The sequence below is a fragment of the Dendrobates tinctorius genome, unplaced genomic scaffold, assembly GCF_039654945.1.
Source record: "Dendrobates tinctorius isolate UK_male_01 unplaced genomic scaffold, ASM3965494v1 ptg000205l, whole genome shotgun sequence".
Taxonomy (NCBI): domain Eukaryota; kingdom Metazoa; phylum Chordata; class Amphibia; order Anura; family Dendrobatidae; genus Dendrobates; species Dendrobates tinctorius.
The window spans coordinates 13,029,724-13,044,625 of record NW_027361872.1 but is presented as its reverse complement, the minus strand read 5'-3'; the positions used below and the strand labels follow the sequence as shown (position 1 = coordinate 13,044,625).

The 14,902-nt window shown below is 41.6% G+C and overlaps 1 protein-coding gene across 6 annotated transcripts in view; it reads right to left on the bottom strand.

Moving 5' to 3' along the window:
- EHBP1 (EH domain binding protein 1) overlaps positions 1-14,902 on the bottom strand; it is a 492,549-nt gene that overhangs the window by 200,417 nt on the left and 277,230 nt on the right. For all 6 annotated transcript variants that reach the window (XM_073554042.1, XM_073554045.1, XM_073554043.1 and 3 more), the window contains 2 exons: positions 5,571-6,455; positions 2,404-2,547 (listed from right to left, as the gene is read on the bottom strand). In XM_073554042.1, the coding sequence (XP_073410143.1) occupies positions 2,404-2,547; positions 5,571-6,455 (1,029 nt within the window). The remainder of the gene's footprint in view (positions 1-2,403; positions 2,548-5,570; positions 6,456-14,902) is intronic.

Here is a 14,902-nt window from a genome sequence, read left to right as displayed (position 1 = left end):
GTTCTGTACACGATTTGTAAACGTTTTCGCTGCGTTTTCGCGCCGAAAATCGCGGCAAAAACGCTTAAAAAAATCGCTACGTGGGCACACAGCCTTAATGCGTTTTTTTGCATGCGTTTGGAATGCGCATGAGGCACAGCGCAAAAAAAACGCTAGTGTGAAAGTAGCCTTACTGAGGAATAATACTACGGATTACATTACTCCCCATACTATTCTTTTACTGTCACCCACATTTGTATATCCTCTTTTGCTTATATGTAAATCAAGAAATTTACTGCAGTTTAACGTTTTCTTGTTGATGTCCCTCCGTTTTTCATTCAGTAACCTCATTTCTTTATATGTTTTTTAATATTGTCTTTTTGTATATATTAATAAAGATCTGAGTATGATTTTAATGGTTTGCATGTTATGGGCGGCACGGTGGCTCAGTGGTTAGGACTTGGTGGGTCCTGGGTTCGAATCCCACCAAGGACAACATCTGCAAGGAGTTCTCCCCGTGTTTGCGTGGCTTTCCTCCGGGCACTCCGGTTTCCTCCCACATTCTAAAGACATACTGATAGGAAATTTAGATTGTGAGCCCCATCGGGGACAGTGATGATAATATGTGCAAATTGTAAAGCGCTGCGGAATATGTTAGCGCTATATAAAAATAAAGATTATATTATTATATTATGTTTTCATTATTGGCGTATTTGGAATAAATTACCAAGAGTGTCACCAGCAAAGCAACCTCACACCATCACACTACCCCCTTCCATGCTTCATAGTGGGAACCTCACATGTAGAAACGATTTGCTCACATTTTCTCCATCTAACAAAGACAATGGTTGATAACAAAAATTTTGACTCATCAGACCACAGTACAGATTCCCACCGATCTAATGTCTGGTCCATGGGTTACTTGGCTGAAACAAATCTCTTCTTGTTTGCAGCCCTCAATAGTAGTTGCTTTGCAGCTATTCAATGATAAAAGCCCTGCTTCTTGCAGTCTCCTCTGGACAGCTTATTTTGACATGTGTCTGCTACTTATATCATACTATGTTGAGGGCACTGGGGAGACATCACACTTAGTTGGAGGTACTGTGAGGACATTGTACTGTGTTGGGGCACTGTGGGGAACATTGTACTGTGTTTGGCACTGTGGGGAACATTGTACTGTGTTTGGCACTGTGGGGAACATTGTACTGTGTTTGGCACTGTGGGGAACATTGTACTGTGTTTGGTACTGTGGGGAACATTGTACTGTGTTTGGCACTGTGGGGAACATTGTACTGTGTTTGGCACTGTGGGGAACATTGTACTGTGTTTGGCACTGTGGGGAACATTGTACTTGTACTGTGTTGGGGGCACTGTGGGGACATTGTATTGTCCTGAGAACTGTGGGGACACTGTGGGGGGCCACATTACTGTCTTCTGGTCTCTGTGAGGAAATCATACTGTATTGGGGGTACTGTAGAAAAATCTCACTGTGTGGTGTTCACTGTGGGGACATTGTACTGTGTGGGGTTCACTATGAGGACACCATAGAGGTACTGTGGGAACATCATACTGCCTTAAGAGTACTTTGAGGGCATCATAATATGTTGAGGGTCCTGTAGGTGCATTATACTTTGCTGTGGTCATTGTGAAGGCATCATACTGTGGGTCAGGGGGGTAATGAAGGTGCAAAAACAGAATGGGGAAATTCACTAAGTATCATATAGTGTTTGGGGGGTAGGAAATATTTTTTAGGGCATTATTATAGGATTGGAAGGGTATAATACTGTATAAGGGCCATGAAAGGAATTAAGCACAGTGCTGTGGCTTCCATTAACAAGGAGGCAATAAATAGACACAATGTGAAGGTCTAAACCCGCAATTCTTTAGACTGGCCTATCGCCTCACCTCACTTATACTGTATAACTTTTCCGATTTTGCTCATACAAAATGTTCTTCAAAATCAAAACCCTCTTTGCACTTAATAGCCCTCTGTGACTTGTACACATACTGGCTGGTCACCGCGTCATGCAGCATTATATGAATACCCTATTATACTGATGGCTGCACCATATAATACTTTTTACCATTTACCTTTTGTGTTTCCCCTATTTCCACATAGATTGTAAGCTTGTGAGTAGGACCCTCACTCCTTTTTGCATCTGTTGAGTTATGTGTTATTCTATAATGTCTTTATTGCCTGTGCAAGTCCCCTCTCAATTGTAAAGTGCTGTGGAATATGTTGGTGCTATAGAAACAAAATGTTATTTTATTCAGGAATTTCCTCTGATGGTCCATGCCTATACATGTGATCTCTGGACACTCAACAATCAGTGGAATGAATGGGAAAGCATAGCGGCATCTTCAGTAATACTTCAAACACCGCCGTGCAACTTGTTAAAGCAGCGCAGCGGACGGAAGACTTACATCACTTAGCTGCTTGGCACGTGTAGTGGCTGCAGCGAGTGGTCTCGGCTTGTTTCCTGCTTTCAGTGCCGCATCCCTTCTCGCCTGCTCCAGCAATAACCGGGCTCGCTCTTTCAGTTCCTCTTGACGGGATAACATTCGTTGCTGTAAGACACAAATAGAAAAACGAGAATCACAAGGGAACAAAATATTTTGCAGTACTGGAGTTGTTACCTGTATTAGGCAACTTAGAAATTCCATCAATAGAATGTATTGGATGCGGTAAATCCGAATGGTTCAGTGATTCAATGGAAGGCAGCGCTTTGGACGCAGTGAACATACACTGCGTCCAAAATGTTACTAGGTCCGGATCGTGAGCACTCAGCCTACAAGGTGCCGAAAGCATTGCTTGTTGCCAGTAAGGGTGCATCAGAACATATTTCACCTCTTTATAATCCCTGGGTACCAGCATGAATGATCCACTTTAGACTGGGGCTCCAAAGTGTCATTTCATAGGTCCATACTGGCCCCACCACAACACACTCGAAATGTCAGCTTAGCCAATCGGCCACAGTAAAGAAAATCCTAAGTCAGCGACTGAAAGAGAAGCGTGGGGGATCGCTGACGGTATTACCCCTTTTTTACTTTATTTAATAAGACTGAGCACTCTTAAGAATTAATTTTTCTGCTCTACAACTCCATATAACCTCACATTTCCCTCTTGTGGTTCCTTCCTTCTTTCTTTGCAAATCTAGCTATATTTTTGAGCAGGCTCATTGGCTTCAGCTGCTTCTCATGGGCCATATTACAGCGGCATGTGCTGCCTGTATTTTACCTATATCCTGAGCTTGAAATACTGTCCCTCTTACAAGTTCAGCAAATTAGTAAATTAATAGGCTAATTACCAACTTGTAATTTGGAATAAAAGACTCAAAGTGCCAAAAGTAAGTCATGCTCCCTGCTACTGCACTGCCATTAATCTGTGACTACACATAATGACTCGGACAGATTTACAATCCAATAATCTACATGAAGTGATTTACAACCTGAAAGGAACTAAAAGTGACACGTGTGCAGCAAAGCACATAAGGACGGTTCCAGCCCTCTAATTTGTGATCTGTATAAACAGAATGTGTCTTTGTTAATGTGCATAATGCGAGGTTATGTGATGAAATTAAGGAAGTGCTCCCACTTGCTGATCTTCGGGTGGCAGACATTCCTCCCTTGTTGTCTGCACTCAGAAGATTCCTTTACAACCATCAAAACCCCTATAACAACCATAGCTGCACCACCTCTGTTCGTATAGGACACAGTCCAAGAAACATCATCATTAACTTGTACCAGAAGTCCTAGGTAGATCATGATACACCTCATTTCCGCAGCAGAACCTCTATTTTAGGAGGTAGTAAGGGGTCCAAGTCCATTTTGGTTATATGGTTTTTAAAGTGGCGGTTCCCCCGAATATGACTACCCAGCTGTAGATAATATTGAGCACTAGTGGTACCTGGGATGCCATAGCAAACAGTAATATTTAGAGTCAAAACTCTAAGTCTAAAAGTTTACACTTATGTGAATGGTACATTGATAAATTCTCTGGTTTTACATAAAATTTAACCTCTAGAGATGAGCAAAAAAATTACAGGACTCTGGGCCGGCACCCACATTGGTATTCCATGGCAGCCAGATCAGGGTCCTAAGACAGATATTGGCATCTCTGATGTTTACCAGGCTCCTAAAATGTTATACACTGCATTGCGCAGCAAGGTCATGGTGTCAGAGAAACCTTTTAAACACCAGTGGTGTGACCAGGATGCTGGACCTCGAGTGCCAGCCAAGCAAGTTCACAAAGACCATGGTCTGGTTGACACAAAGTACCGACTTGGATGAGGGACAAGGGTTCTTCAAATCTTTTTGCTCAAGTCTACTAACCTCTATATGAAGTTCTGTGATTTTCTAAAAACTCATCTACTTTATGTTCAAATTTTCAAGAGATTAATTTTCAGTCACCGATTGAGATACTTATAAACTACATTTTGAGGCAACAAACTGGGACATATCTAGTCCTGCTCTCAGCTAAGCACAGGGTATAGTTGTATCCAGTCTAGGCAACAGTTAGTGAGCCAATTACATCAGCAGCATACATCTGGTAATTTGCTGCAATGTTTCACACTGGCATCCAGACAGTGGAGAACAGGTTGCGTTGAAGTCTCAGGAGACTCGGTCGTAGATTCCATCATCCTTATGTGAGGAACAGTGTAGCTACATTATTTCTCGTGGTGAAATTACAGATGCCATAACAGAAGTTAACAGACCCCATCATAACCAATGGGGTCTGTCGGGCACCAATGGACCCCCTCTTAATTCCACTTTTTGTTCTTGTGACTGAACAGAAAAATAGAATCCCTAGTACAAAATTGAACAGATCCTTTGCTCACCAAGCAGTACCTGGACCACACTACTGTATCTACTTCTACACATACAGGAGGACTAGCCAGGCATGTGTCTGGAGCCTCTGTACACAAACAATAGTGTTCTCATTCACTGACCGCAATCATATCTTGACACTGATCCGTGAATTGAAACAAAAAATATTAGAAAGATGTTGAATTTTTCATTTATTCACTGATTCAGTTTAATTGACATAGAAATGAACAGCTCCTTTACCATGGCCATTTTTCAAAATTGCTTTTTCATGGGGGAATACAAATATTTAGCAAAACAGAAATGTCAGTAAAGCTGACAAGTTTTTATTTGATGAAGGAGCGAAGGCAAGAAGTTGTGTTTAGCTAAAAAAACTTACCGTAATGTAATTTCCATTATAGAACACACAAACTGTTCACAATAAACATGGAGGCAGTTCAAAAGTAAAACATCTCAGAATTCGCCCTTCTAGTGACATGGAAGGAAGGATTTTTTGTCAGTAATATATTTAGCATTGCAAACAACTGTGACTCCACCTAGACAGACTCCCAAAAACCAGATCTGACACATTATGATTTATTAGGCGGGGCAGTTTATGAATTTAATTAACCCCATTTTATATAACCATATCAAAACAATTTAATTTCACATGTCTACATTAATGATGAGGGCAATGGAAAAAAGTAAAACTGTACAGCGACAAGACAAACACAACTTGTACAAAATAAGAATATGGGCAAGAAACTGGAAGCCGTGGGGACACCTACCTCAGGGGTTTTTCCAGTTTGATCAGAATGGTTTGAAGCCGTTTTTGCAGCATCCAGAAGAGCACTAATCCCAGTCTGTGGAATAGATGGGACTTTTAGGGAATTATCAACAACTTTCTCATAGGAGTCTCCAATTAGGCAAGTAGACGAAACATTGGTCATTTTTACTTGGGTGCGGATTTCCAGCCCTTTACATTCTTGTGTGGAGGGTGGGCTATGCTTTGCTTGCTCCTGTAAACCACGACCATGAGATTCTCCAGACATGGAACTAGAAGCCGAGACTTCTTTATCAGTGTCTGAGATACTAGATAAATCGCTAAGATCGGCAACGTCTGGTTTCAACAACTTCCTTTTAGCAGCAGTTGGTGGTGCTTGGGAGTAACTTGTGTATGTGTCAACAAACCTCGGTTTCTCAAGTTCAAGAGTTTTAATAGAGCCCTGGATTTCTAGTTGGCTTCTAGTCCTAGGTGTAGGAAAGTCACTTTCATTGCTGACTTGTTTACTTATGTCTTGGGATTTGATATCATAGTTCCTTATAACGTTATCACTAGTTACAGAGGAGTCAGTTTGAGACACCACATCTGGCATGGTGACCGCTGCTTCTTGCTGTTCAGATGTTTGTTCATTGTTCAAATCACTAAGTTCAGCATAAAACTTCTCCTGGTCAATGGAGCTGTTTGTGTCCGTTTCATAATTGCCAACTAAGTATGTGCTTTTACTACTGTTTTCTTCAATCTGAACCACATTTAATTCTTGCCCACAAAAATGTGCCCGAATTTGATACAGATAGGTCATAACAGTCAACTTGTCGGGGATTGCTAATAAAACCATATCGGATGGCTCCAGTAGGCGAGAAATTCCTATATTGGCAAATCCATCATAAGCCTGAAAAACAATGTGAAAAAAAAAACATTTTAAAAATAATACATGGCATGTGATCATTATTATAAGAAAAAACTATTGATATTTTTATCAACTTTGATTTGGATAATGGTGGAACCTAGCAATTTATTTAAATTCCAAATACCGTAATACTCACCAACCACAGTTACACTGAGTTTATATTTTAATCTCTCTACCTTGCCACAAAGGTTCTCACCGATGGCTTTTTCTAGCTTGTACTGTAATACTCAAGTATCGATCGCTGTGAACATTTTTTTCTTGAATCTTTTTCAATAGCAGGCTTCCTTACGGGTCTTATAGAAAGTCATGAGTTTTGGATGCAAAGGATGCATTTTGTGAACAGGGTAACAGTATTGAGCCCTCAAAATCAACAGACCTTAAAAATCTATTTCATGAACTAACAAATTGTTATAGGGACAACATCAACTTGTGGTGCGAGGCCCAGTCTTTGGAAAAATATATAAAAAATAAAATCATCCCCCGACGTCTAAAATTGAGTATCTCACCAGCACAAAGGGCAAGAACCCGTGAACTGAAGTGGCCAAAAGAACTTATTGATAGTTCTATTAGGATTATACATACTTCTGACTGAAGAAAAGATCACTTTTGAGAGGACAAGTAGAAAACTATCTGATTCCATTTATAACATCCTTAAATGAAACGGGGACCCTGACTCTGCAAAACAAGAGTCCATCCTTCAAACCAACATAGAAATCTTTCTAAGAGAAATCAAAGAAAGAAAACAAAAAACAATCTAACAGAGATACTATAGGATTTAAAAAGAATAGAGTCTTTCATTTCTTGAGGGAAGATCAACCTTTGAATAGTGACGAGAGTAAGGGCCCCATCACACATAGCGACGCACCAGCGATCCCGACAATGATATGACCTTGTAAGGATCGCTGGTGTGTCGCTACATGATCGCTGGTGAGCTGCCAAACAGACAGCTTCACCAGCGATCAGCACCAGCGACACGCGGGTAACAAGCGACGCACGTCGCTTAGTTACCCACTGTGTACCTTAGTTACCAGCGTGCTGGTGCAGGGAGCTGGTAACCAAGGTACACATCGGGTTTCTATGCGCCGCGCAGCACTTAGAAACCCGATGTGTACCGTGGTTACCAGCTCCCTGCACCAGTGCGCTGGTAACTAAGGTACACATCGGGTTTCTAAGTGGCGCGCCGAGTCCTTCGCTGCTCGCCGCTGTCTGACAGGTCCTCTGTCAGTGGCGTTCAAGCAGCAGAGGGCGCGATGACTTAGTCTGCTGAACGTCACTGCAGAGGACCCTGCAGACAGCGGTGAGCAGCGAAGGACCCGGGACAGGTGAATATCGCAGGTGCCGGGTCCTGAGCCAGCGGCGAAACCGGCACCTGGCCCCCATAGTGCACCGATGTCTCCGCCTGCTCAGGACCCGGCGACACCTGGCCCCCAGGGACAAGAGGTATTTTTTTCTTTTTTTTTTTACTTGCAGCAGCGGCAGCATATGGGACATAATCTATAGAGCATCTTATGGGGGCAGCATATGGGGGCATAATCTATGGAGCATCTTATGGGGTCATAATCTATGGGGCATCTTATGGGGCACAATCTATGGGGCATCTTATGGGGGCATAATCTATGAACATCTTATGGGGGCATATTTTATGGAGCATCTTATGGGGCATAATCTATGGATCACTTTATGGGGGCATAATCTATGGAGCATATTATGGGGCATAATCTATGGCGCATTATATGGGGCATAATGTATGGAGCATCTTATGGGGGCATAATGTATGGAGCATTTTATGGGGGCATAATCTACGGAGCATCTTGTGAGACAATCTATGGAGCATCTTATGAGGGCATAATCTATGGAGCATTTTATGGGGCATACTATTCTATGGAGTATCTTATGGGGCCATTATTAACCGTTGTGCAGCATTATATATGGTATATTTTGTATGGAGAATTATATGGGGCTCTAGATTCAATATGGATATTCAAAAATATGTAACCTACTGATGTCTCAATTAATTTTACATTTATTATCTATTTTTATTTTTGAAATTTACCAGTAGCTGCTGCATTTTCCACCCTAACCTTATACGCGAGTCAATAAGATTTCCCAGTTTTTTGTGGCAAAATTAGGGGGGGGGGGGGTCGGCTTATACTCGGGTCGGCTTACACACGAGTATATACGGTAAGTCATCTTAGAAAAGTTTCATAAGATTTACAAATTCAACAGTCAATCAAACTCACTGATGGATTTACAGATAACTCATTCTGTAGACAGCTACGTACAAGTGAAGCAAATAGGCTGCAGAAGCCAAAAGATTAAAAATTTAAATGAAAAAATTCATGTTAGTTAAAAAGCGTCCATAGGTTTTAAAGGCTATATATACCTTCAAACAATTTTGTTATCGTCCTAATAAAATGAACCATAAAGTAAATTCAGCAATACTCCTCAAGTAGAAACATCCTACTGTTTTAATTCTAAAACTCCTATGCTGACTATATTTTTAAATTCCCATCAATTTTGCCAATATTGTAAGAGGTAAGATACCCAAATCTGCTGAAAATTTTAGTGTATCTGCCCTGTGAGAACATTACTGCATGGTTACACATTCAGCCAATTAGGTACATTCCCCACATTGGTTAGCACTGTTGCTTTGCAGCTTTCAGGTCCTGGGTTCAAATCCCACCAAGAACAACATCTGCAAGGAGTTTGTATGTTCTCACCATGTTTGCGTGGGTTTGCTCCAGGCTTTCTGGTTTCCTCCCACACTCCAAAAACATACTGAAATGTAAAGTGCTGCGGACTGAAATGTAAAGTGCTGCGGAATATGTCGGCACTATAGAAATAAAATGTATTATTATTATTACATACTGATAGGGAATTTAGATTGTGAGCCCCAAAGGAGACAGTGATGAAAATGTCTGTAAAACGCTGTGGAATTAATGGCGTCATATGAGTAAAATAAATAAATACAGTGGGGAAAAAAAGTATTTAGTCAGTCAGCAATAGTGCAAGTTCCACCACTTAAAAAGATGAGAGGCGTCTGTAATTTACATCATAGGTAGACCTCAACTATGGGAGACAAACTGAGAAAAAAAAATCCAGAAAATCACATTGTCTGTTTTTTTTTCATTTTATTTGCATATTATGGTGGAAAATAAGTATTTGGTCAGAAACAAGCAATCAAGATTTCTGGCTCTCACAGACCTGTAACTTCTTCTTTAAGAGTCTCCTCTTTCCTCCACTCATTACCTGTAGTAATGGCACCTGTTTAAACTTGTTATCAGTATAAAAAGACACCTGTGCACACCCTCAAACAGTCTGACTCCAAACTCCACTATGGTGAAGACCAAAGAGCTGTCAAAGGACACCAGAAACAAAATTGTAGCCCTGCAGCAGGCTGGGAAGACTGAATCTGCAATAGCCAACCAGCTTGGAGTGAAGAAATCAACTGTGGGAGCAATAATTAGAAAATGGAAGACATACAAGACCACTGATAATCTCCCTCGATCTGGTGCTCCACGCAAAATCCCACCCCGTGGGGTCAGAATGATCACAAGAACGGTGAGCAAAAATCCCAGAACCACGCAGGGGGACCTAGTGAATGAACTGCAGAGAGCTGGGACCAATGTAACAAGGCCTACCATAAGTAACACACTACGCCACCATGGACTCAGATCCTGCAGTGCCAGACGTGTCCCACTGCTTAAGCCTGTACATGTCCGGGCCCATCTGAAGTTTGCTAGAGAGCATTTGGATGATCCAGAGGAGTTTTGGGAAAATGTCCTATGGTCTGATGAAACCAAACTGGAACTGTTTGGTAGAAACACAACTTGTCGTGTTTGGAGGAAAAAGAATACTGAGTTGCATCCATCAAACACCATACCTACTGTAAAGCATGGTGGTGGAAACATCATGCTTTGGGGCTGTTTCTCTGCAAAGGGGCCAGGACGACTGATCCGGGTACATGAAAGAATGAATGGGGCCATGTATCGTGAGATTTTGAGTGCAAACCTCCTTCCATCAGCAAGGGCATTGAAGATGAAACGTGGCTGGGTCTTTCAACATGACAATGATCCAAAGCACACCGCCAGGGCAACGAAGGAGTGGCTTCGTAAGAAGCATTTCAAGGTCCTGGAGTGGCCTAGCCAGTCTCCAGATCTCAACCCTATAGAAAACCTTTGGAGGGAGTTGAAAGTCCATGTTGCCAAGCGAAAAGCCAAAAACATCACTGCTCTAGAGGAGATCTGCATGGAGGAATGGGCCAACATACCAACAACAGTGTGTGGCAACCTTGTGAAGACTTACAGAAAACGTTTGACCTCTGTCATTGCCAACAAAGGATATATCACAAAGTATTGAGATGAAATTTTGTTTCTGACCAAATACTTATTTTCCACCATAATATGCAAATAAAATGAAAAAAAACAGACAATGTGATTTTCTGGATTTTTTTTTCTCAGTTTGTCTCCCATAGTTGAGGTCTACCTATGATGTAAATTACAGACGCCTCTCATCTTTTTAAGTGGTGGAACTTGCACTATTGCTGACTGACTAAATACTTTTTTTCCCCACTGTAAGTAAACTCCATGGAAGGACCCACCAAACTTTCAAAGGTTAAGCAGTACTAAAGAAGTGTGTTTAGCGTAGCAATACTCAGGATTGCCAACCTTCAAGAAAGTCCTGGACAGTCTCTAAAAATAGTTCACTTTTTTGCCGCATCTCTAAAAAAAATTAAGGCGGCCATGATTTTTTGCAAGCTGAAAAAATTACCCCATGTATAATTTTTGGACAGAAATTATCATTTTACAGCTCATAGCAAATTCAGCTGAAGCCTTCATATTAGAGTTATTTGCTGCCGACATTTATTGCCTACAGTCTTAACGATTCATTATGGTTTTCCAACGTGTCTAGAAAAAATATGGCCTGTCATTAATTTTTTTGATATGCTGATCAGAAAAAAAAAAAAAGTCAAGTTGGCAACCCTGGCAAAAGAAGATGTGGAATCTAATCTCTTGTTGATGCCAAGGTCCAGGTCCCAGAAATCCAGAAGAGAAAGCCTAGAGACCAGCGAAGAAGGTGGGCAGCAACAAGATAGGAGCAGTGGAAGATCAGTAGGCGAGTATAGTATATAATTTTTTTTTTTTTAATCTTTTTAAACCTTGCTGGGACCTTTAAAATTTAACTGATTTGTAACCTAGCAAAATCTGCTTGTATACTTATCTCCATCATATATTTAAATATATGTGATCGCTAAAATGGTAACTTACAAATTCATGTTGACTTATGTAACATTAAACTACTGTTATAAAACAGCTATGAAAATCTGGAATAAAGTTATATGTAGGATCCAAGTCTCTATAGCTATCCCCCATCACTCCAACCTTGGAGCCCAGTGACTGTCCTTTTCACACATGGCTTTATTCCTGATATGCCACTAAAGGATCTCATCACAAACAGTTATCTGTGTAACACTGGTCTAATATTTTTCAGACCACGTCCCTTCGGTGATTGACAACCTGAGACAGATCAGAGTTTATCAACCTGGATCTACTGACAAGCTTTTCCAGTGGTGTAAAGATATCACTTGCAATCTGCAACTCCTGAGGACTCAATTTATTTACCGCAAGTATTCCGGGAGAGGCTACTCATCGGAGAATCTCGTCATTCAAGTTTAGAAATAAAAAATGATTACTAGAAACTAAGTCCAAGATTTAAAATATTATAAAGCAACGGCAGATATTAACATACAGTACATATGGCAATCTAGTAATTTTAGAAGAGTTCTTTAAAACAGCCTTACAGGACCTAAAACGTAACCCTAATCCCAGGACGTGGTAGTTCCCAACCTTTTTTTTTTTTTAATCAAGGAAACCGAGTGCACCAAGTCTGAGTTTTTTGCAATGTTGCAGAAGTGATTGTATTCGTTTCAATCAAAGTTCATTCAAACAAGCAAATTTTCTAAAGTGGATCCACGGAAATTAGCTTGTGTTGTGTGCAGAATTGTCACGGATTTGATCTAGTGCAAAACGGACAGTCCGCAGAATAAATTATCATACCACTTATTTAAAATCCGCACTAAAAATCCGTTACCACCGCAGATTCTTTATGTGATTTTCTAAAATATTCACCCACTTTAAAGAAATCTAGATGAAAAATCTGCAGTGTATCTGCCACATATAAACATACCCAAACTTCTCGAGGACAGATTTGGAAAACACTGATCAAAAACTTCCCCCATGTATAGTTTCCTGTGTTACAGAATTGCAATGTATCCGTATAAATGAAATGCTGTAATTGAGCTCCATATGGCATCCAATTTTATTAGCACACCATATACTTAAATGGGCAAGTGTCATCCAATTAACGGAAAAAGCTCGTGCATGCGGCCATTTTTTTTTATTTTTTTTTTACACAGATTCTGTGAGTGAAAAAAAAAATCACTCATCTGCACTGCCCTATTGAAGAACATTGAGCGTGGTGCGTTTGGTCAATGGACAGCACTCGGACTGTAAATATAGCTGTGTGAAATATAGTCAAGGTTCACATCGCATTTTCCCTCCCGCTTTATCACGTCATCCAGAGTTTACATGTGAAAATGGAAAACTGTTTTCAGTTGTACACCATGACAAAACCTTTGACCCACACATAAATACCATTTGTCGTGTATTCTGGTGGAAGCCGCTGACTGTGTGTGTGCTGAATGAACAGAAAACCACAAATTGAACGCTGTCTTAGGTAATCATCTTATACACTAAGCTGCACAACAGAAATGCACAGTGAGGATAGTGTGAGACATGCAGGGGTTAAATAACTAAAAGCATTCAAATTTTAGACAGTTTTTAAAGGTGTACATGCAGTGGGGAAAATAAGTATTTGATCTCTTGCTGATTTTGTAAGTTTGCCCACTGACAAAGACTGAACAGTGTATAATTTTAAGGGTAGGTTAATTTTCACAGAGAGAGATAGAATATCAAAAATAAAATCCAGAAAATCACATTGTATAAATTATATAAATTTACATTTTGCAGTGAGTAATAAGTATTTGATTTCCTACCCACCATTAAGAGTTCTGGCTCCTACTGACCAGTTAGACATTCCTAATCAACTCGTTACCTGCTGTAAGGTAGTGCTGTTATTCAAGTAGGGGATACTCGCTTAGCCGCCACAAAACCAGATGCGGCACGGGTTTTCCATAAAACAATTATAGTCCATGCGGTTTATTCAGCATCATAAACTCACAGCAGTAACAAAGTTCATCACATCAGCATAGCGTCCATGACAGAGTTCAGCTCTGTAACCCCTGTGGTCACACAGGTAAGGCATACACAGGCTCTTCAGCCACAGTTATCTCACCCACGTCAGGGTTTCCTCATGACTGCTTCACCTCATCATGCTGCAGACGTCCATTCCCTCCAGGGAATCATCAGGCATGTGCAGCCATTCAACGCAGCGTTCCTTGCTGTCAGGATGACAGCCCCCATCTCTCCGAGACGGGGCCTTCCAAAACGGACCAACCAGGTCCCTGCATTCCCCTCATGTGACCTACCTTGGCCACCTTATATGGTCCGTAGCCACGCACACCGGGTCACATGGCTATGACCTCATCACAGGTCCTTGAACCATTCTCACACACTTTACAATATCGTTCTCAACCGCACCCCTGGGTGGATTTGTAGGTAACTAGTCCGCCCGTCTCCCCAGCTACCTGGAGACTTCTCCTGGACACACTTAAACAGCACCTCAGCAGTATCACTGCTGATCAACACACACAAGTCTCCATCTCAAGGCCATCCACCTTGAGATACACAATGGTCATTCAGTATTCTGCCATTCATCCTCTCTCCTAGGACATCCACACAGCGCCCCCTAGCGGACACAGTGGTCACTACACCACATACCTCCCCCCTCTGTTCAAACTTGTGGGGTTGAACACACAACTTTACACCAGGATCTCGAGTCCGGGCACTCATTACACCTTGCCCCACAGGTCGAGAGAACCGTCTCCATCTGTCATAAGGCCTCATTCCTACGTTAGGCCTCCCCCGCCCCCAGTGGTCAGAATATCGTCCCTGATCTTTGACCCTCCAGTCACGGTCTGTCTGCGTCATCAGACACTGTTTAGTCATCACATTCCTCTCCCTGTCTGTTCCGTTCCCCGACCAGCTCCCCCGGTCAGTGTGGTCATAAGTCTTAGTTAAGCCCGAGTCTGACTCATTCAGCGTCTCACAGGAACTACGGTCTTTCAACTTCGTCGTGCCAGTCGAACTACCACTTGTTGACATTCTTCGGCCATCTGCCATGTCACTTCTTGGAGGAACCCTTCGGGTCCTTACATCTTGGGTTGAATGCGGCTGCCACGTGGTGTTCCGTACCTCTTTATTGATCCGTCGACAGTCCAGCCTTAACTGCTCAATCTCTTGCAGGTACCC